Below are 22,409 nucleotides of genomic sequence, written 5' to 3'. Positions count from 1 at the left end.
AGAGTATCAGGGATTAAAAAAAACTTATCCATGTTTATAGATGGTGGGAAGAATACAACTGAAAGATGGTTCAGTAGGTAAGGCACTTGCTGCCAAGCCTGATGACTCAAATGGTGGAAAGAGAGAACCAACTCCCACAAATTGTCCCCTGACCTCTCATGTATCACCTGGCATTTGTGTGCGTGAGCACACACAATAAATGAGTATAATAAATATTTTTTTAGAAGATAATGTATAAATTATGACATTGAGCTCTTATCTTTGCAAAAAAAGAAGAGATGTTCCTTTTTCAAAGAAACAGTATTAGCTGGGTGGTGGTGGTGCATGTCTTTAATTCCAGTACTTGGGAGGCAGAGGCAGGTGGATCTCTGTGAGTTCAAAGCCAGCCTGGTCTACAAGAGCTAGTTCCAGAACAGGCACTAAAGCTACACAGAGAAACCCTGACTCAAAAAACAAAAACCAAATCAAACCAAACAAAAAACCTGACAGAATATAATCATTGTAGAAATGCAAGTGGGACGAAGAGGTCCATGTTGTGACTCTAGTCCTAACAGCTCAGACTGGGCACCTTCTATGCAGAGGCAGAGGTGTGACTTGCCCAGCAGCAGAATAAGTGCTGCACCTAGAATGTTCATTTATATAAGACAAAGTGAATTAAGGTGGAATGCAAAAAAAATCTTTCCTTCTGTCTTTCCAGGTTATTAAGTGACTCTCCACCCTGTAGAGAAAACGATGCAATACAAACAAGGAAGAGTGAAGTATGTATACATTTTTACTATGTTATTTACTTTAGGTATGTGTTCAAATACTCATAACCACTGATTGTCTTCAAATACAAATCTTATTTTTTTGTGTATGAATGCTTTGCCTGTATTTATGTCTGCTCACTATGAGCATACACTGTTAGTGGAGGCCAGAGGAGAGGGGTTGGAGCCCCTGAAAGAACATAGAGTTACAGACAGTCTTACAAGTGGATTCTGGGAACTGAATCTAGATCTTCTGCAGGACAGCCAATGGTACTCTTAACCACTGGACCGTATCCTCATATCACTAGCACCATCATGTCACTAATTTTTTTTAAGTTCACTTTATGAATCATGAGATACCATTCTTTGAGTGGAGGTACTGTGTTCAGCACAACTTTGAAGTAATTCTTTTATGTGAATATGTGCTTCTAGCTTCATTCAGTAGCAAGAGTGATAAATTTATAAACAGATATAATAGCAGGTAGAAGAGGTCATGATCTTAGTGCTGTGAAAGAGTATATGTATCAAGCAGTGGGGCGTAGAAGTAGGAGAGTGATACAGATCTTGAATTCCTGTTCCCTAGTGTATTTATATAAAGAACAACTAATCAGAATGTTAAAATATCTTGTGACTGATACACATACAAGTCTAAGTTATAGTGCTAATTTTTCTTAAAACTTAACAAAAGGTAGAAGGACCTGTTGAATATTTTTGGAATGGCATAAATTAATGAACTTTTATAAAATATAACAAGCTTTGAAATTTTTTTTTCTTTTTTTTTTCTGAATAGGAAAGTCAGGAGGTACGTTGTCAAATACACTGAAAAGGAGAAAAGCTCATGTTTTAATCTAGTCATAGTCTGCTTCCCATTTGGAGTACTGCGTCTACCCAAGAGACTTGCCGTCCTTTTCTCTACCAAGTACCCTTTTATTATTTTTCTTACAAATCTATTGTTTAAAATGAGTTATGTAATTTTTTGTTCTTATTTATCAAGGGCATGTAATAATATGTTTAGAGTATTATAGCAGCTAAAAGTGCTTATCCTGACTCACTTATTAACCTGTATTTCTTTAAAAAAAATAGTTGTTTCAAAATGGTTTGTTTGGTGTGAATGTACTGAAAAGGATAAAGATAGTTGACCTTACTTACCTGTTTAGTGTATGTGAGTGTGATTGGATGTGTTTATATGTATACAGTGTGTGGAGGCTAGTAGTCAGTATCTTCCTCAATACTTTCTATACTTTTCTTTCATCCATCCATCCATCCATTCATTTTTGAAAAAGGGTCTCTGTACTCTGGAGTTCAGAGATTAAGCCAGACTGACTGGCCAGCAACCCCAAAGAGCTGCCTGTCCCTGCCACACTTCCCTCTGACCCCCCACCCCAATACTGGAGTAAGAGACTCAAGCACCCATGGCTTGATTTTGTTGTTGTTTTGTTTTATTTGGTTGGTTGGTGTTTTGTTTGTAGCCTTGATTGACCTGGAGCTCACCCTCTAGACCAGGCCTTTGCCTGCCTCGGCTTCTCCAGTGCTAGAGATAAACAGGCCTTGACTTTTCCATGTATGTTAGGATCCGGACTCAGGTCCTCATGCTCATTCTGTAAGCAGCTTACTGACAAAGCCATCTCCTCAGCTCTTAACCTATACTTGTTTTGGACAATAGAGGAGTTGCTTGATTGTTGTTTTTAAGATGAAAAAAATGTTTAAAAAGAACAACAAACCCAGGGAACATACTCATTAAAACCTTGGCTTTGATGTATCATTTTTGCCTTGATCTGAATATTCACCTTTCTGAATCTCAGTTAATAAGGTGGGTGGATATAACACTACTGTGTTGAGGCCTGGAACTCAGTATGTAGAGTAGGCTGATCTTGAACTCCCAGAAGTGCTCCTTCATCTTCCTCCTGAGTGGTTTAAAGGCATGTGCTGCCACATGTAGGAGACATTGTCTTATGTATTTTGTTCCTGTTAATGGAACAACACTTGTAAAGTGCCTGGTATTTATTGCATCCAAGGTACCATAGGATCTCAAAACGGGGCGGCGGGGGGGGGGAGGGAAGGAAGGCGTAGCTGGACATACCTTTAATTCTGTCACTCAGAAGTGTAAGGCAGGTGGATCTGTGAGCTGAACTCCAGCTTGACTGCATAGCATTTCCAAGCTACTCAGAGCCTGAGATGTGAGATCCTGTCTCAAAAAAACAAAGAAAAGGATCTTTGGAGCTGGAAGATGGCTCAGCAGTTAAGATTGTTTATTGCTCATGTAGAGGACCTGTGTTAAATTCCCAGCACCCACATGGCGGCTTCAGTTGAAAGGGATCCAATGCCATCTTCTGGCCTCCAAGAGCTCCTGTACAGATGTGGTGCACTTAAATTCATGCAGGCATACACATAAATATAAACATGTAAAAAGATAATAGTAAATATTTTTAAAGGAATATTTCAAATGTGTTATTTAGTAGTTTTTATCATTTTAACTTGTCTTAAAATAACTAATGTAAACTAAGAGGATTTGATATAGGATTAGCTATCATTTACTCAAGATGCATTAAATCCTTAATCCTTCATAGTAGTGTTCCTATCACTGTGTAGAAAAATCACAAAAGAGTTTATTCCTGTAAATGTGTTCATACCTGTATGTGTACTGTGAGGGAGAAAGTGGGAGGTGAGGGTGCTTTCCCTCTAAGCCAGTCACACTAGCAGTACCAATTCTGTGCTCTTACAGAGAGGTCAGTAAGTGGAAAGGCTGATAGGGATCACTGTTTTCTTTAAGCTGCTCATCTTTGTGATCAAAGCTTATAATTTATTATATTTTGTATCTTTGACAGATTCAGAAAAAATTGTATGCACTAGAAGAACACCTTAGCAGTGAATTGCAAGCCAAGGAGGAACTGGAACAGAAGTGCAAGTATGTGCCATAGAGTACATTTTAAAATTGAAGCTTAAATACAGCACTAAAAGTGAAAAGCACAAATTAATTATACAAATGCTTTCTCAATTAATAGACTATACTTTTACCATAAACTAGAATTATTTTATTTACTGCTTCTTTCTAAAATTCTTTAGATCTATTAATACTCGCCTAGAGAAAACGGCAAAGGAGCTAGAAGAAGAGGTAAAAATTTCATGTACTTTATTAACATTTTTGGCACTAAAAAATCTTTGATACCCACTTAGCTACAGAGTTCTCAGAGGCTTTGCGGTCCATATCATTAAAACCTACTTGTGTCATAAATGAACAAGATGGAGATCACTGCAGGGTGACTTGCTGTGCCAGTTTGAGTTAATTTAGTGTAGGTACTTCATGTTTTTTTTTTCTTAAAAAGTTTGAATATCTATAGGTATGTAAATGCCATAATGAAGCTATTACTTTGCATACTAACTTTAAAATTTTTCAAAACTTGCTTTTATATGATTACTAAAATGGCTGGTATGTTTTAAAAACAGGAAGTAATTTTTTTAAAGTTCTGAAATTAATAACATTTTAGGTCTGTTGGATTAAGTAGTGATGGTTCATTAGTGATACAAAGTTTCAGAGAGCATGACTGTTAATAGTATAATAAATTAAGTTATTAAGGGTTGTCTTAGTTACGGTTTCTATTCCTGTGACAAAAACACCACAACCAAAAAGCAAGTTGGGGAGGAAAGGGTTTATTTGACTCACACTTCAGCATTGCTACAGAGCATCCCCAAAGGAAGTCAGGACAGGAGATCAAACAGGGCATAATCCCTATAGGAGGAGCTGATGCAGAGACGATGGAGAGGTACTCTTTACTGGCTTACTTTCCCTGGCCCTCTTAGCCTACACTTTTAGAGAAGCCAGGACCACCTGCCGAGGGATGGTACCACCCACCATGGACTGGTCTTCCTTCAATGATCACTAAATGAGAAAATACCTTACAGCTGGATCTCAGGAAGGCGTTTTCTCAATTAAGGCTCCTTCCTCTCTGATGACCCTCGCTTGTGTCAGATTTACACACAAACCCAACCAGTACAAGGGTCTGATTATTTCATTGTAATATACTGTTTTGCAAACATGGGAACATTATAATTTTAACAAAACAGTGATAGCCTTTTAGGTATCTTTTTATGTTTTTGAGATCACTGATGGGTTTTGATCTGTTTTCTCTGCCTGTTTCCTTTTGATGATAATGTTAATCGTTTCAGATTACCTTTAGGAAAAATGTAGAGTCAGCACTGAGACAGCTGGAAAGAGAAAAGGCCCTTCTTCAGCATAAAAATGCAGAATATCAACGGAAAGCTGATCATGAAGCTGACAAGAAACGGAATTTGGAAAATGATGGTTCGTGATATAAAATAATAAACATTTAAGAAAAATATTGAGTGTATTTGTTGTATGGAAGCTTGCTGCTAAAATGCTTTGTTCATAGTTAACAGCTTAAAAGATCAACTTGAAGATTTGAAGAAAAGGAACCAGAGCTCTCAGATATCCACCGAGAAAGTCAATCAACTCCAGAAACAAGTAGGTTGGTCTGTGTAAAGTGCTGAATTTATCCACACCTGTTAATGCTGATTGCAGTGTTGCTAAGCCCTTAGCTCTAACACTTAAGGGGATGATACTTGGAATTTTTATTTAAGTAGTTTGGTACCAAGATAATAAATTGATGTTCTATGCTGTTTATTATGTTACGTCTGTGGTAATCTGCTTGCTTTTGAATTGGATAACAGCTGGATGAAGCTAATGCTTTGCTACGAACAGAGTCTGATACTGCAGCACGGTTAAGAAAAACCCAGGCAGAAAGTTCCAAACAGATTCAGCAGCTGGAATCTAACAATAGAGATCTACAAGATAAAAACTGCCTACTTGAGACTGCCAAGTTAAAGCTTGAGAAGGAATTTATCAATCTTCAGTCAGCTCTAGAATCTGAAAGGAGGGACCGGACCCATGGATCAGAGATAATTCATGATTTACAAGGTATAAAGCAGCGGTTGCATTTGATTTGATTTTTGGTAATTCATGATTTTGAAATAACTTTAAATGAATATTGTATTGCAGTAACCTGGGTTTGTTGTTTGTCTTGTTTTTTGTTTTCCAAAACAGGGTTTCTCTGTGTAAACCAAGATATCCTTGAACTTGCTGTGCAGACTAGGCTGGCTTGAACTCAGAGATCTGTCTGCCTGCCTCCACTTAGGGTTAAAGGTGTGGGCCACCACTCCTGGCTTGTTTTGTTTTTGTTTTTGTTTTTTTTAATGTAGTTTTCTGTTAGTAAAGTTAGAGTCTGGGGCTAGAGAGACAGCTTAGCTGTTTAAAAGCATTTATTGATTGCTAAGTTCAGTTCTTAGCACTTCTACTGGGAGGCTCTCAGCTGCCTGTAACTCCAACTTCAAGGATTCCAGCTCCTTTTTCTGGCCTCTTTGGACATGAAACTCATATGCACAAACCCATCCTCAGACATATAATTAAAATGAAAATTGCAAAATTAAATTAGAACATTAAAAATATATTGATTAAAATTTTGTGAGCAAAAGATGTACTTTCAAATGGTATTTTTTAGATTTGGATGGTCAGTTGAGTTTTAGCTAAATAAACTTTTAAAGTGCTGTTCTGATAGATTATAAAACTCTTGCTCACAAGTAACAACTCCAAAATATGAGATAGATAATTCTTAATTGAATGCGTGCTGAGCATGTTGTTTTAAAGAATGTTTGAATTTTTAGGTAGAATATCTGGGCTGGAAGAAGATCTGAAGACTGGCAAAGCCTTGCTAGCAAAAGTAGAGCTGGAGAAGAGACAGCTGCAGGAGAAGCTTGCTGACCTAGAGAAGGTAACCACAGCACATTGCACTTTGTGTGTGAGAAGAGGGCAGTGCGATTTCAGATAAGAAAAGTTACCAGGACTGAAGACGTGGCTCAGAGGATAAGAGCACTGGCTGCTCTTCCAGAGGTTCTGAGTTCAATTCCCAGCCACCACATGGTGGCTCACAACCATCTATAATGAGATCTGGTACCCTCTTTTGGCCCACAGGGATACATGCAGGCAGAATAGTGTGTGTGTGTGTGTGTGTGTGTGTGTGTGTGTGTGTGTGTGTGTGTGTATGAAAAGTTACCAAAATAAGGGGCTAATTAGCTAGAATATTTTCATATATACATAGACTTTTCTATTTGAACTTGACTATATAAACAAGAGCTATAACTTTAATACCATATAGGTAGCCCTTGGTATGTTATTTTTTTTATTTTATGTACAAGTGCTCTGCATGTATGCCTATGCATGTATGTATTCATTGATCTGAATATTTAATGTTTTCTATAGTAGAAATATTAGAGTGCAGTGTTGCTTTAAATATTATCACAGTCTGATAGATAATTTTAAAAGTGATAATAAGCTAGTCATGATGATACACACCTTTGATCCCAACCCTGGGGAGACAGAGGCAGGTGGATCTCTGTGAGTTCAAGGCTAGCTGCTGGGGGCTACCTGGTGAGTCCCAGGCTCAACTAATAAAAGTAATAATTAAGCCCTTAGGTCAACGGTTCTCAGTCTGTAGATTGCAACCCATTTGGGAGGTGGAACAACACTTTCATATATCTAAGACCATCAGAAATACAAATATTTACATTATGATTCATAACAGCAGCAAAATTACAGTTACGAAGTAGCATTGAAAATAATTTTATGGTTGGGGATCATCACAACATGAGGAACTGTATTAAAGGGTCTCAGCATTAGAAAGGTTGAGAACCTCTGACCTAGGTAGTTCTAATGTTTTGTAAGCAAACAAAATGCTAGCTGTTTGTACATAGTATGCCTTTCAGGTGTAGAAAGTGATCCCTGACCTGGTATGTCAGAGAACTGGGCAGGTAAAGAGGCCAGTACCTCTAGAGGGTATCCTCTAGCTGGAGGATAGCCACTTGAGCAAAGCTGAGGGTAGGGAACAGTAGTGGTATGATTTGCTTGTTTTGTCAGTGTTTCTGGAATGAGTCATGAAACGAATTCTTTAAGGGTAAGATAATAAGTACTTCAGGTTTTGCTGGCTGTATACTCTGTGTTACAAATCCTGGGCATATATAGGAAATAAACTGACTTCTATTATTCAAGTCTTTCAAACTTAAAACATGTCTGGTTGGGCATGTAGCTCGGTGGTAGAGTGCTTACTTGGCATGTCCAACACCATGAGTTCAATCCCCAGCATCACAGAAAAAGACCTACTATTTGGGTAGTAGAACATCATGAGATTTGTTGTTATTTAATGTAGCTAGATTGTAAGCATTACTCTTTTGGTGGTTGGCGGGGGTGGTGTTTAGAAATAGGGTTTCTCAGGGTAGCCCTGGCTGTTCTGGAACTCTGTAGACCAGGCAGGTCTTGAACTCACAGTGATCTGCCTGCCTCTCTCTGCTGAGTGCTGGGATTAAAATTCTAGCCACTACACATGGCTATTATTATATATTTCTAAAGTTCAAAAAATAATGCTTTAGTAAGAGAGACCTTGTGTATAAACAATACCAGAGTCCTATAACTGGAGAGATGGTTCTACAGTTAAGAGGATCCAGGTTTGGTTCCCAGCACTCAGAAGGTGGCTCATAACCATCTGTAACTCTGGTTTCGGGAATCTGTCACACTCTTCTGACTTACACGAGTACCAGACACATGTGGCAAACACACATATATAGAAGCAAAATACACATACATTTTAAGTAAAATAGCTAATTAGAAACAAATAAAACTAGCACCTCAGAAGCAGCTGGGGAACCTTGAGAGTGGCAGGAAGGTGAGAGCTGGTTAGGGAGAGTCAGGGTGTCCATTGTCAACAGCATCAGTGGTTAGTATCAGGGCTGCAGGTTAGAGTCAGAAAAGGGGAGCCCAAGAAGTATTGTATGGTGAGAATAGCAATCTTGTCACATCGTTGAAATTAGACGCTCAGTTTATATCTCAGAACAGTGGATGGTTGCAGAGGCCAGCAATTAGGTCCCAGGAAACTCAGACGGAGAAGATAAGGAAGATGCTGAACATTCTTAGACTGTTTAAAAGAATTTTAAAAGTCTTCGAAATTCTGTTAATAATCACCATGGATGGATAATGTTTATTAGGAAAAGAGCAACATGGAAATAGATATGACATACCAACTGAAAGTGATACAGCAGAGTTTAGAGCAAGAAGAAGCTGAGCACAAGACCACAAAAGCACGGCTGGCGGATAAAAACAAGATCTATGAATCCATTGAAGAAGCTAAATCAGAAGCCATGAAAGGTATGCACTGTGAGGTGTGTTCCCATTCTAGAGTCAGTCTTCACTTTTACAAAATATGGTATTTGTTTATATTGCCAAGTATTGGGAGCTGAAAGGAAAGAAATTATCAGGGAAACTTTATATACTTCTTTTTTTTTTAACCTTTGTATCATTACAACAATTTCTAAGAAACTAAAGCCCAAATGCAAAATCACTCTACCATATTTTTAGATCTGAAAGAAAGTGATGCTTCAGTGACATTGATGCCATAAGGTGTATAATGTGATGTTCTATACTGATTTGGGAAATATGTTCTTTGATATAACTTTACTGTAGTTTGACGTTTACCTAGATGTAGTACAAAAGTATTAATAGTTATATAAGATCAAAATTTACATAATAGCTAGTCCATCTAGAACAGTGGTTCTCAACCTTCTTATGCTGTGACCCTTTAATACAGTTCCTCATGTTGTGGTGACCTCAACCATACATTAATTTCATTACTACTTCATAACTATAACTATATGTTATGAATCATATTGTAAAATACCTGTGTTTTCCTATGGTTTTAGGCAACCCTTGTGAAAGGATTATTTGATCCTCAGGGGTCATAATTTAGAACCGCTGAGCTAGACTATTCAGTTGACTGAGTGCTTTGGACTCTGATGTACTAAAGGTGCCAGTCAGATTTTATTAAAGCCATGTCATACTAATAGATCCCAATGTTAGCTTCCACAGACCAATCTTTGCATTAGCCTTTTATTTTACTATTAGGATAATTAGTAAATAAAGTTTTCTAACTTTATTAATAGATTTGAAATTCTACAAATAATCAATATTTGAAAATATTTTTGTCCAAGTCTTAAAACCCTGGGTCAGAAGTTTCACTTCTTACTAAGATACGAATATCTTAGAAGAAGTAGCCTTTCACTCTTTAAATATAATTAAGATTTAGATTTTCTTATTACAACCAATTTAGATTAAAGCATTAATTCAAACAAGTCGTGAACGATGGTGCACTCCTTTAATTCCAGCACTCAGGAGGCAGAAGCAGATGGGGGTCTCAGCTATACAGATACACTGGGTTACACAGTGAGACCCTGACTAACAAAAAAGAAAGAAATGAGACAGGTACTTTACTTAGGAAGGTCTAATCTGAAGAGATTAAGTCAATGAACTTAAGTTAATTAGATTAATTTCCTTGTTTATGGCGTAGAAGAGAATTAAGTTGGTTTTGAGATTTAATTTATATGCAGTAAAGTGTAAATAGTTTTGATGTTTGTGTTACACTCATGTAGCTACCACCACAGCAAGATGTAGAATATGTCTACTAACTCAGTAAGTTTTCTTGTGCTTCTATTCTCTACACCAATATATGGTTTCTTAAATGAATTTATTTTTTTATTTGAGTAAGTAATTGCATTGGTTTTTTGATTATTTTTTAAACTGACAAAAAAGAAACACTTCAATATAACATTTGTTTCCAGTGGTTCCTTGGAGCACTAATACATGATATGTGATAACTTTCTTACATTTTTATGCATAGGCACCCATCTCTTAAATATTATAGATGTCTTTCAAGCCTGAGTCTAAAATTCTTGCTCTTTCTACTACATGTTATCATCTCCGTAAACTAAGAACATATCTTGAACAAGTAATTATTGCCAGTATGACCTTGTCTAGTTCCCTGTAAAGGAATAATGATGGTATTATTAGGTTGTGAAATTGAAGTGCTATTGTACACGTACTATAATTAGAAATACTATCTACTTATACTAGCATGTAGAGAATGTTTCATTTATCTATGCACACTTTTAAAGACCCTTCATTAAATATTTTCAGTTCTGGCCATGAAGATGATGATATCAAATCCAGGCAAGCAATCCTAGCACTCAGAAGACAGAGAAGGGGAATCCCTGGGGCAAGCTCACTAGCTAGACAAACCACAATTAGTGAGCTCTACATTCACCCACTCAGAAGCCCTGCCACAGTATACAGTGAGGAGCAGACGAGGAAGAGACCCAATAGCAGCTTTAAGCTCCAATACTACACATGTGAACACATGTATGTACACTGAACACAGTATACAGTGGGAAGCAGACAAGGAAGATACCCAACATCAACTTTAAGCCTTTATACATATGTGAATACGTGTACACTTTTTTAAAAAGGTCTGAAAATTAATGGATTACATTCTTACCTAATGCAACTGTAAATAATAGTTGTGTGTTAAACATTCGGTGTTGAGAGGGCAGAGAACTCCTACTTGGGTATGAACTGAAATACTAATCAAAAGATTAACTAAAATTTACCTTTAGAATTGAACTTACTTGGTTAGGGGCACACTTTATTGATCACCTTAAGATGAAAAAAATGCTTTTTAAAAGATTATTTTTTCTGATAAGTTATGTTTATTACAAGTCATTTTTTAAAAAAATGAAGAAAATAAAACTTAAAAAAGCAAAGATTACTTACTGAGTAAGCTAATGCTTTGTATATGTACTCCATTTTCTCCTATCATTTTACTAATTATTAAAAAAAAAATCCTGTTAAGTGTTATTCAGCACTTACCTAGTGCCTGCCATATGTCTGGCAGTATTTTAAGTCCTATATATGTATCAGCTTCAACAATTTTTTGCCATATGCTGGAGGTTAAATACCATTACCCTCTTAGGTGGAAGAAAATTAATGCCAAAGAAGTTCATTTACCTACTTAAATAATTAGTAAGTGTCAGAGCCAAGATTTAAGATCAGAAAGTTTTGTTTCTGAGTCTTTCTATCTCTCCAAACATAATTTTCAATACCTGTGTAATAACATATGGAAAGAGAAGTGATGGGATCTGCCTGGAATGCTTTCCAGTAGGAAGTCACACTGTTTGTTTGTTTGTTTTGAAAGATGCCAGTGTCTTTTACACAAAAACAGAATTATCTTTTTTTCATTAGAATAGATGTAGTATCACAAGTAGTATAATTTTATATTGCAGAAATAAAACTCCCAATTTTCTAGCCTAAAATTTATAGTATCTCAAGTATATTTGAAGTGATAAAAATGTTCAGTTAGAAACAAATAACAATATAGGACAGTACCACTTGCTCTTAATTAAAATGCTTACATTTCAGACAGACTCATAGTTTTGTCTACTTTCATTGTAATAGAAATGGAGAAGAAGCTATTGGAAGAAAGGTCTTTAAAGCAGAAAGTGGAAAACCTACTCCTGGAAGCCGAGAAAAGGTGCTCTATATTGGACTGTGACCTCAAACAGTCCCAGCAGAAATTAAACGAGCTGCTGAAGCAGAAAGATGTGCTAAATGAGGATGTAAGTGTGAATTGCACGAAATAAAAATGAATGAACCAATAAGAAGCTAGTTTTATTGGATACATTTAATGGTGACTGCATTATTTAATTTTTAATGTTTTTCTTATAATATTCTATGGAGTCTGTTGGGTTTAATGATAGAGTAAATCAGTCATAATTGAATAATTTTAAGTTACTTAAAACTTAAAGATTATATTTAAAAATATTAGAAATATCTATATTTTAATGTGATATGATTAAGAAATTATTGTTCTTGAGAAAAATTAAAATAATTTACTTAGATACTAAGTATACAATTTACTTTTTAGGTTAGAAATTTGACATTAAAGATAGAGCAGGAAACTCAGAAGCGTTGCCTTATGCAAAATGACCTGAAGATGCAGACTCAGCAAGTTAACACCCTGAAAATGTCAGAAAAACAGATAAAGCAAGAAAATAATCATCTCATGGAAATGAAAATGAACTTGGAAAAGCAAAATGCTGAACTTCGAAAGTAAGTTAACTGGTTCAGATATTTAGATTGACGGCTTCTGAGAGGTTTTGTGTGTTTATTTATATAATTGTATTTATTTAAAATGAAAGCCAGGTTTGGTGATAATTCCTATAATCCCAACACTTGGAAGTGTGAAAAAGATTGGAATTCCAGAGCCAACTTATATAGCAATGTGAAAGTAAAATAAACTGAAAATACAGGCAAACACTGTATTAGTTGTTGAATTAATGACAAATGATGTGATATAGCCTCAGGAAAAGCCTGTGCACAGTGCTAAAGGATTAGTTTTCTTTGTGCGTGTGTGTCTGTTGTTTTTGGTGTTTTGTTGTTGTAACTGTTTTTATAGCCTCACTGTGTAGCCACCCAGGCATCGTCTTTCCCAGCCTTCGGAGTGCACAGCTTTCAGTTGTTTAGATTGGGTTTTGTTTTGTTTTGTTTTTTTGTTTGTTTGTTTTTTGATACATGGTCTCATAGAATTCTCCAGGCTGGCTTTGAACTCATAATCCCTCCTGCCTTGGCCTTCCAGTTGCTGGGATTATAGGCTCTGCCACTAGGCCTGCAGGGATGAGAGTTTGGAAGGCAGTGGTGAAGTTAGTGTTGCATGAAAATTACTTGATTGCAGGAATTCTTTGCAGAGTGAGTTTGAATGTGTATATCTTACTTTACTAAAAACTTGAACTTCCATGTTCACAGAGAGCGGCAGGATGCAGACGGGCAGATGAAGGAACTGCAAGACCAGCTTGAAGCGGAGCAGTATTTCTCAGTAAGGCACTTCCTACAGAACCAGAGAATGATTGTCTTTTAATTGAAACAAATACTTGTTTCACTTTCTCTGTATTTGTATTTTGGGTGTAGGCATGTATGTGTACCACATGCATGCATGGTACCCTGGGAGTTCAGAAGAGGGTAAGATGCACAGCTTTTGTTTGTTTATCCCTGCTTGCTTTGGTTTTAGGCTTTGTTTTTTGTTTTTTGTTTTTTAACACACCTGCTGTGTAGCCCATGCTGGTCTCCAATATGCAAACTGTCTACCTTCTGAGTACTGGTATTATAATAGTTTACCATCACACCATAAGTATTTAGGTGGAATCTTACATGACTCATAAAAAGCAAACCCGGATCGATGATATAACTCATTGGTGAAATGCTTTCCTAACATGGGAGCATGGGAGTACCATAAAAAAGAAAAAGTGCTGGGCAAAAGACTATAGATTCTTTAACAGGAATCCTTTATCAGACTGGCTTGGTAGTATGTGCCTGTAGTTGCAGCTGCCAGGCAGTCTGAGGTGGGAAGATCACTTGAGCCCTCAAAATTGAAGCGAATCTGGGCAACAGAAGGGGAGACATTGTCTCAAAACAACAAATGAGGTATTGTTGCTAGAACATTATCCTAAGCATAAATTACTATCAGCCTGTGAAGCTTGTTAAAAGCATCAAATTTTGGAAATTGTGCTTTTGTAAGGAAAGGAATAAAATTGTCATTTTGATATTTGTGGGTTTTTTTGAGAGCACTTTAAAAATATGAAGTATTTCCCCTCCCTCCTACCCTCCCTTCCTCTTTTAATGGCTTCCAAGACAGGGTTTCTCTGTGTAGGCCCGGGTGTCCTGAAACTCATTCTGTAGATCAGTCTGGCCTTGAACCTGCCTCTGCCTCTTGCGTGTGAGACTTAAAGGTGCGCACTACCACCGCCCAGCAATGTGAAGTGTTTTCATGGAGTAGTTCCATTGATCTGTCACCTTAAAACAAACATAAAACAAACAAAAAACAAACAAAATTAACCAGCAGTGTTTTTCATCATTTATACTACCAGCCTGTACATTTAACTGGAAATTTTGCTGTAATAGTCAGTTGAAAATCATACTATATATATTATTAAATGGCTGTTTTAGGGGTTGAGTAGGAACTAGATGTAGGATATTCTGTCTACAGTGTATTTTGGCAGATACCCAAATATTTGCTTAATTGGTAACTAGAAAATGGGAAAACCCACAAAATTATTAATTTCTCAGGAGCCCCAAATTACTCAACATTAAGAAAATATGTGTAGAAATATGTGTAGGCATATTAAGAAAATATGTGTAGGCAAAGATTTTTGCCTACCTAGACTTTGAATGTAAGTCATATTCTTGGTGATAATGGACACATTTCTGTTTTGCCGTTTAGACCCTTTATAAGACACAAGTTAGAGAACTTAAGGAAGAAAGTGAAGAGAAGACTAAGCTGTGTAAAGAGTTACAGCAGAAGAAGCAGGACTTACAGGACGAAAGGTAAGGACAGGCCTTGTCCATGGGTGTGTGTCCTGTTCTCAGCCTCCTTTTCACCAAGTTAATATAAAAAAAATGTGATAAACAACCAAGTAGAGAAAGACTTTTGACTTAATAATGAAAAATGATCATTAAAATGTCATCTCCAAGGGATCTGGGACTTAGCTTGGGAAGACTGTTTAGAATATATGAGGCCTTGGGTTCAATCCCATTACCATATGCTTAAATTTTTTATGGTATATCTCTGAAATACAGAGACTCTTTGGCTGCCCAGCTGGAGATCACCCTGACCAAAGCAGACTCTGAGCAGCTGGCTCGTTCCATTGCTGAGGAACAATATTCTGATTTGGAAAAAGAGAAAATCATGAAAGAACTGGAGATAAAAGAGATGATGGCTAGACACAAGCAAGAACTTACTGAAAAGGATGCCACAATTGCATCTGTAAGTAAAATTCTTGGTGCTTTGGGTTTGTAATTAAATTATTGTGTCATAAAAGTCTCAGAAACATCTAGGAGCTGTGTCAGATATAAATTAAAAATTATCTGTATCTGTTAGCAAATGGTAACAGAGTCTAACTAAAGAAACATTTCAGAGAAAACTAAAACAGAAAGCAGTTGGTCTTGTGCTATCAGTCATGTAGAGCTACTGAATACCACAGTAAGGAAGGTGAACAGTTGACTAGAGGGAGGTGCGTGCACAAGACCTTGTGTTTGTGCAGATAGTAATAAAACCAGTTCGAAAACACTCAGTCAGGAAGTGGGTTTGGAATAATGGAGTTTTATGTGAAAGGAATAAAGGTCAATCTGACTAAGTAAATTGTACCTAACTTACGGACCAGATGTGAAAAATAGGAAGTTTAAGCTTTTAGACCCTAAAACGTCTATGTGACACAAGACAGCCTAAACAAAGAAAAGATACTGGTATATGTTAAACAGCATTAATTTTTAGAATACATACAGAATTCCTGTAATTCATTAAACGAGATGAAACAATTTAGAAGAAAATTGGCCAAAAGAGATAGCACAAATAATCAGTGGATGCTGTTCTCCAGCAAAAGGTCAGATGAATGCCATAGGTTTGAAATATCCTTTATGTGACTGAAAATAAGCTGTCAACTTCAGGTGTCTGGAAAATGACATTTTTCTTTACAATAAATGGAGAGTTAAATTCAATATAATATCTGTAATTTTGCTAATAGTATGACCATTTCTGTTAAATTTTAAGTGCATGGTACCACCCAAAGAAAGTCCACACTAAAATAACTATGCTAAAGAAACTAGCACAGTGCTTAGAGACACAGAGATACTTATAACAGCAAACCCTTGCATCTCAATTGCTAAATACGTGTGGAGGCTGGAGAGATGACTCAGTGCCTGAGAGCACTGGCTACTCTTCCAGAGGACCTGGGTTTGATTCCCATCACCCACATGGCAGCTCTTACTTGTCTTGTAGCAACTCTGTAGTTACAGGGTGTTTGACGCCCCTTTCTGGTCTCTGAGGACACTGCACACACATGCTACAGAGACATACATTCAGGTCAATGCTAATATGCATTAAATTAAAATTAAAAATAGCAGATGTGGTAGGTAGTACATGGCTGTAATTCCAACATTTGGGAAGCGAAGGCAAGAGGGTCAGAAGTTGAAGAACACTCTTGTTTACACAGCAAGGTGGAGGCTAGCCTAAAATACATACAACTGTCTCAGCAAACAGAACCAAAATAGGTACATTAAGTATGTTAGAAAATGGAAGTAAACATAAGTTGGAGCTAAATTGGGTAATACAGTTTGTTGTTCTGATGTAGGAGGGTCATCTTTCTATGTGTTACTTTCATTGGTTAATAAAGGCCTTGGCCTTTGATAGGACAGCAGCTTAGATAGGTGGAGTAGACAGAACAGAATGCTGGGAAGAAGGGAAGTGAGGCAGACACCATGTTTCTCCTGCCCAAGATGGACGTGGGTTAGAATCCTCTCAGTAAGCCACGACCTCGTGGTGGTATGCAGATTATTAGGTATGGGTTAGTCAAGATGTGAGAGTTAGCCAGTAAGAGGCTGGAGACAATGGGCCAGGCAGTGTTTAAATGAATACAGTTTCTGTGTAATTATTTCGGGGGTAAGCTAGCCAGGATCCAGGCGGGAACGCAGCCCACTGCTCCTTTTACATTGTTCTTTATTTTGATCTCAGAATGACCCGGAATTCACAATCTTTGTCCTGCCTCACCCTGGGTTTAGAAACATTACCTGCCATTCCCACATCTTAATTCTCACTATCCTTGGCTGCCTGACTGACCAGATTGACCCTGAATTTATAGACACCCTCCTGCATTTGTTTACTGAGTTTTAAGGTTAAAGGTATACCTTACCGTGGCAAATTTAATTCTTTATTAAGTGAATAATAATTTATTTATTTGATTGGATTTGATTTTTGATACAGGGTTTCTCTCTTTAACAGTCCTGGCTGTCCTGGAACTAGCTCTTGTAGACCAGGCTGGCCTCAGACTCACAGAGATCCACCTGACTCTGCCTCCTGAGTGCTGGGATTAAAGGCATGCGCCACCACATATTATTTCTTGTGTTTATAATGAAAATATACAGTATTTGGTGGGAAAGTTGAGCATATAAACTATAATAAAACTTAAGGAAGGAAAGATAGAAATATAATATGAATGGAATATAGAAAAAGGATGTCAGCTTCTTCAATAAAAACTCATTTTTTTAAATTTTAAATAACATTTTGAAAGAAACACTACAGTTTTTAAACTTACTCTTCATGATTGGAACACAAGCCCTTTTCCTCCTTTTCTTGGTTTATTAAGTGATTTTCTCATTTAAAAAAAAAACTGCTAAGGATTTGTGATGAAAGGGCAGATTTTTGATTTTTTGGGATACTTAAGAAGTTTTGAGGGAGCAGCAGTTTTATCCAGGGAAAGTGTAGTGTGGTAACACAAGAAGTGATGAGGTGAGAGGTGTTCTGGGGGCCTCAATTTAGATTACTGTTTGATTACTAAAATTTTGTAAACTGATACATTGGTTTTTTCCCCCCACTTGTGTTTCTTAGCTCGAAGAAACAAATAGGACACTAACTAGTGATGTTGCGAATCTTGCAAACGAGAAAGAAGAACTAAACAACAAGCTGAAAGACACTCAAGAGCGTATGTATTAGCGGGAAGAGAGCGTACTGTGAACATACCTAGTGCTGTAGTTATTGGTGTAATTTTAATATCTCTTTTTTCAGAACTCTCAAAGTTGAAAGATGAAGAGATCAGTGCAGCAGCTATTAAAGCTCAGTTTGAGAAGCAGCTCTTGACTGAGAGAACACTCAAGACTCAAGTACGTCACCAGAATGCAAATGCAGTTTTCAATTTTGTTTTCATTTCTGTCACCTGTCACTTCTAGCTCTTCAGGGCAGAAACTGTGCTCACTGTAATATCAGTGTTTAAATAATTTTCTGGTTTACTTTTGTCAAGCTAGAAGAAACTTCATATGTCCCACATTCTCTCCCAGCTTTTTATTATTTGCTAATAAGCTGAAAAGCGTCAGGTGGTCTGAAAGGGCACATGTGATGATTGGCACCTCTCTGCCAGCTCCCACAGTTGGATTTGTAGGAAAACATGTGGGTGCTAGTACTATTCTCTCTTGTTGGACAAAGTACATTTTAGTGCCAAGGCAGAATTCACTTCCTCCAGATAGGAGGGAGGAACATTTGCCCATTAAAATCTCTCTTGTAATAAAAGGTGAATTAGTAGAAAATGGCATCAAGCGTGTGATTTAGTGAGGAACACATCCAGGGCCTGGCATATGCTAGGCAAGCATTCTACCCAAGCTACACTCACAACCCTTCAAACACTTTCAGTTATCATTCTCAAAAGTCATGAGAATAAAAAAATATTTAGAATACAGGATGGATGCCATGGACTACCCCAGTTGGGTACTAGGATCCCTGGGATGAGGACTCTTGAGGGCTAGGTGGTTAAGGATTTGGTGGTGACAAACAGAATCAAACACAGAGGCAGTTTGAATCCGAGTGTATTTTGCAGCTTTCAAACAAGGATTTTTATACATAGTGAAACAGATACTGAAATTCTTAAAAGATGTGTTTAATGAAGCAATCACGGATAGAACAGATAACATCATTGTCATTTGGCAAAGTAAAATGTAAAATTATCCATGGCTAATGGTACATATCCAAGAACAGGTTGATAAATTTTTATGGTCAGTTATTGTTTAACCACTAGTATCTGGTCTTTGTAAATCTTCAAGGTGTAAGTTTCAACTATTGATTCTTTTTGCTTAGGACTTTCTCTGCTATATACCTGCGCCCATTTTCAATGACATATATACAGTCATATGAAATTTTTTTGAAGGGAAAGTTTTAGACTGTTTTATAGTTTTGAAAATAATTTATGAAGTAAAGCACTGGTTATACAAAAATAAGGCCATAGTTTGCCTCACACCACGCCCCCGTGTCTGCGCTCTGTGCGCTAGAACCCAGTTCGCAAGCTTCGGGCAAGGGGCTGGAGGTTGAGAATACACACGCAGAATCAGACCGACACGTGGACCTCCAAACGCTGGTTCAGAAAGCCCCCTTTATTAACACCATGTAGGCTTAAATACACTGCAGTCAATGGCCAACAGGTGATAATCCCATCCTCTGATCCTCTAAACTAGGCACAGTTTCTAGTGATTTTAATTAGAAGGTTCTAGGAGAAAAGAGCAGCTGAAGGCCAGAACTCATTAGTCCCAACAGTGGTTACTAACTCCATCTCAAGGGATGGTTTCTCACTTCAAGTCTCAGCGTAGGTTATCAGGAACATCTTGTAAATATGAAAAGAGAAAACAAATGGCCATGAGAACTACAGCTTATATTTCACTCCAGCCCTAAGTTCCACAACCAGTTCCAGGAGGCCTCCTTCTTTTGAAGTTTTCACCTCAGTCTGTGGAACTTGTTACAGATTCTACTGGGGCCATTTCCACAAGCTAAAAGTGTTTTCTTTATAGCCCTGTGTATAGGAGAGAAATTACTGGTGATCATGTAGCTTGCAATTGGTGAGTTTCTGAGAAAACATCAGCATAATTATTTACTAAATGCTTATTTTTTTTAAGGCTGTGAATAAGTTGGCGGAGATCATGAATCGAAAAGAACCTGTCAAGCGTGGTAGTGACACAGATGTGCGAAGAAAAGAGAAAGAGAACAGAAAACTACATATGGAGCTTAAGTCTGAACGTGAAAAGTTGACGCAACAGATGATCAAATACCAGAAAGAACTGAATGAAATGCAGGCTGTAAGAACATGCTTACACTGAAAACATTTCTTCAAAACAGAATTATTTCCTTTTCTGTGTGGTTGCAGAACTTTTCTATTAGCAATTATTACTGAACTATGACCAACACTCATAATATTCATCTCATCTGCTAATATATTTTCTTACAGCAAATAGCTGAAGAGAGCCAGATTCGAATTGAACTCCAGATGACTCTGGACAGTAAAGACAGTGACATTGAACAGCTGCGGTCACAGCTGCAGGCCTTGCATATTGGTATGGACAGCTCCAGTATAGGCAGCGGACCAGGGGATGTTGAGCCTGATGATGGATTTCCAGGTACACATTCTTGGTCAGCCCTTGTATTTGCCTGAAATATAAGTCATCTGATTGCTTTTAAGTTCCGTGACCTGACTTGGGTCTTGAAAAAAATGTTGATCATTTCTTTAAGGGAAAACCTTCTTGGAGTAGCGATTCACATGGCAATTTGGACTTGTTTTGTTAAAAACAGACATGTAATGAAATTGTAAATGTTTGGATGTTTAGCTCTATGTGATATAGTGTCTTGTCTTTTAAGCTTTCATTTTTTTTCTCTCTCTCTGCTCTGCCTTGCTTCTTACTTGTGGGCATTTAGTCCATATCACTCAGTCACACACTATGGAATCCATGTCCTTCACCTACCAGCGTTCCTCTACTTCTCTCAATATTACCACTAAGCCCTCCAGTTCTCACACGCTTCTTGATTCTGACTCTGAAGACGATTCTTTGCCTTACTTACCCATTTCATCGGAGCCTAATGGTGCAGGTGACATCCTGAAAAATCTGTCTTTGGAGTTTTCCCAGCTACTTAATTTTATCTTTTTGAATTTTTTTTTTTTTGATATTAACAATCCACTCACCCAACATACTGTGTAGATGGAGTGAAAAACCTGCTGCATGAACTGTAATTTGATTTTAAAGCGTTTTCAAATAGCTTGTGATTGTATTTGCTAGATTGTTTAATTTTTAGCCAACTTTCCAGAAACAAAACAGAATGCTGTATATCCTTGAAAGTGCATGGCTTTATCTGTTTTCAGACAACTTTTTTGTAGTTCTGTATCAAGAGTGACAGTACAGAAGAGAACAAAATCCTATGACTGCTTCAGAGACTGTGTTCAGGTTTTCACTGAATATATACATGTTCATAGTGTGCACAGGGAACAATTTGGCCTGGTCCTTACCTGAAAATCCTCCCAGGTGAAATAGTGAAGAGTCCAAGAGCATCTTCTGAGCTCCCAGAGTTCTCAGTGATCTCTCTAGGCTCCAGTCTCCTCATCTGCCTGTGGGATAGAGTTCTGTTGTAGGGAGCTGTGAGGACATAGAGAGCTTGTGTAGAGCATCTAGTACAGTTGGAACATAACCATTAAAATCTGTAATAACTTGTAGTATTAAAATATTCTCTTAGAACAACATCCCTCTTGCTAATTTCATTTGAAAAATACTTACCAAATTTATTATAAGCGTCCCAAGACTTAAGATACTTTCTTTTGTTGATTTAAGTTTTACTTAGTTTGATATTTTAGAGCTTAGAAATCTTGGTTATATTGTTCCTTGTTAAACAGGTTTGCTCTGTATTGTACACAATTAGAATAGTCATTCTAAAGTTCCCTATTTTCTGAACACACACTCATTTAAAGAGCTTTCTACTCAGCAGTGCACTTTGCACCTCTAGTCATCTCATTCCCTCCACAGGAAGAGTGGACTGCTTGGTGTAGACGTGCAGCAAAAAGATCTCAGTGGCTCTTGTGATGCTTTTCTCCTGAATTTTGCCAGTGCATGAATTTAATCAATGGAATATTTGATGTTATAATTAGGAGTATTTATCTCTGATGTGACCTTGATTTTTGTTTTGCATTGTGGAATGTGCTTCTACTGATTATGCATTATTATAGATGCCTGAGTACTTTATGGTCTAAATTCTAAAGGGCAGATTTGATTGGCTTGTGACTTCCACATTAAAGTTTTATTAAATTCTTCATTGTTGGGAAGAATCATTGTATTTATATTCATATATTGCTTATTTACAGAATCAAGATTAGAAGGATGGTTGTCATTGCCTGTGCGAAACAACACTAAAAAGTTTGGCTGGGTTAAAAAGGTAA

At 37.2% G+C, this 22,409-nt stretch overlaps 1 protein-coding gene and 1 long non-coding RNA gene across 2 annotated transcripts in view; one reads left to right on the top strand and one right to left on the bottom strand.

The window, feature by feature from the left end:
- The window catches only part of Rock2 (Rho associated coiled-coil containing protein kinase 2), a 99,115-nt gene that overhangs the window by 69,282 nt on the left and 7,424 nt on the right, over positions 1 to 22,409 (top strand). The window contains exons 10-28 of the mRNA XM_087907233.1: positions 698 to 758; positions 1,537 to 1,548; positions 3,572 to 3,651; positions 3,810 to 3,858; positions 4,911 to 5,046; positions 5,135 to 5,226; positions 5,433 to 5,679; positions 6,423 to 6,529; positions 8,793 to 8,952; positions 12,088 to 12,248; positions 12,557 to 12,741; positions 13,435 to 13,504; positions 14,906 to 15,009; positions 15,262 to 15,448; positions 18,065 to 18,158; positions 18,242 to 18,336; positions 20,110 to 20,289; positions 20,439 to 20,607; positions 22,335 to 22,405. Of these exons, the coding sequence (XP_087763359.1) occupies positions 698 to 758; positions 1,537 to 1,548; positions 3,572 to 3,651; positions 3,810 to 3,858; positions 4,911 to 5,046; positions 5,135 to 5,226; positions 5,433 to 5,679; positions 6,423 to 6,529; positions 8,793 to 8,952; positions 12,088 to 12,248; positions 12,557 to 12,741; positions 13,435 to 13,504; positions 14,906 to 15,009; positions 15,262 to 15,448; positions 18,065 to 18,158; positions 18,242 to 18,336; positions 20,110 to 20,289; positions 20,439 to 20,607; positions 22,335 to 22,405 (2,260 nt within the window). The remainder of the gene's footprint in view (positions 1 to 697; positions 759 to 1,536; positions 1,549 to 3,571; positions 3,652 to 3,809; positions 3,859 to 4,910; positions 5,047 to 5,134; positions 5,227 to 5,432; positions 5,680 to 6,422; positions 6,530 to 8,792; positions 8,953 to 12,087; positions 12,249 to 12,556; positions 12,742 to 13,434; positions 13,505 to 14,905; positions 15,010 to 15,261; positions 15,449 to 18,064; positions 18,159 to 18,241; positions 18,337 to 20,109; positions 20,290 to 20,438; positions 20,608 to 22,334; positions 22,406 to 22,409) is intronic.
- Positions 19,015 to 21,688, bottom strand: LOC146894265 (uncharacterized). The gene is made up of 2 exons (XR_015002328.2): positions 21,489 to 21,688; positions 19,015 to 19,820 (listed from the first exon to the last, which is right to left on the bottom strand). It is a non-coding gene; the product is annotated as an uncharacterized LOC146894265 (long non-coding RNA).

The sequence above is a fragment of the Myodes glareolus genome, chromosome 6 (assembly GCF_982192425.1).
Source record: "Myodes glareolus chromosome 6, mMyoGla1.1, whole genome shotgun sequence".
Taxonomy (NCBI): Eukaryota; Metazoa; Chordata; class Mammalia; order Rodentia; family Cricetidae; genus Myodes; species Myodes glareolus.
This window is presented reverse-complemented; position numbering and strand designations above follow the sequence as displayed.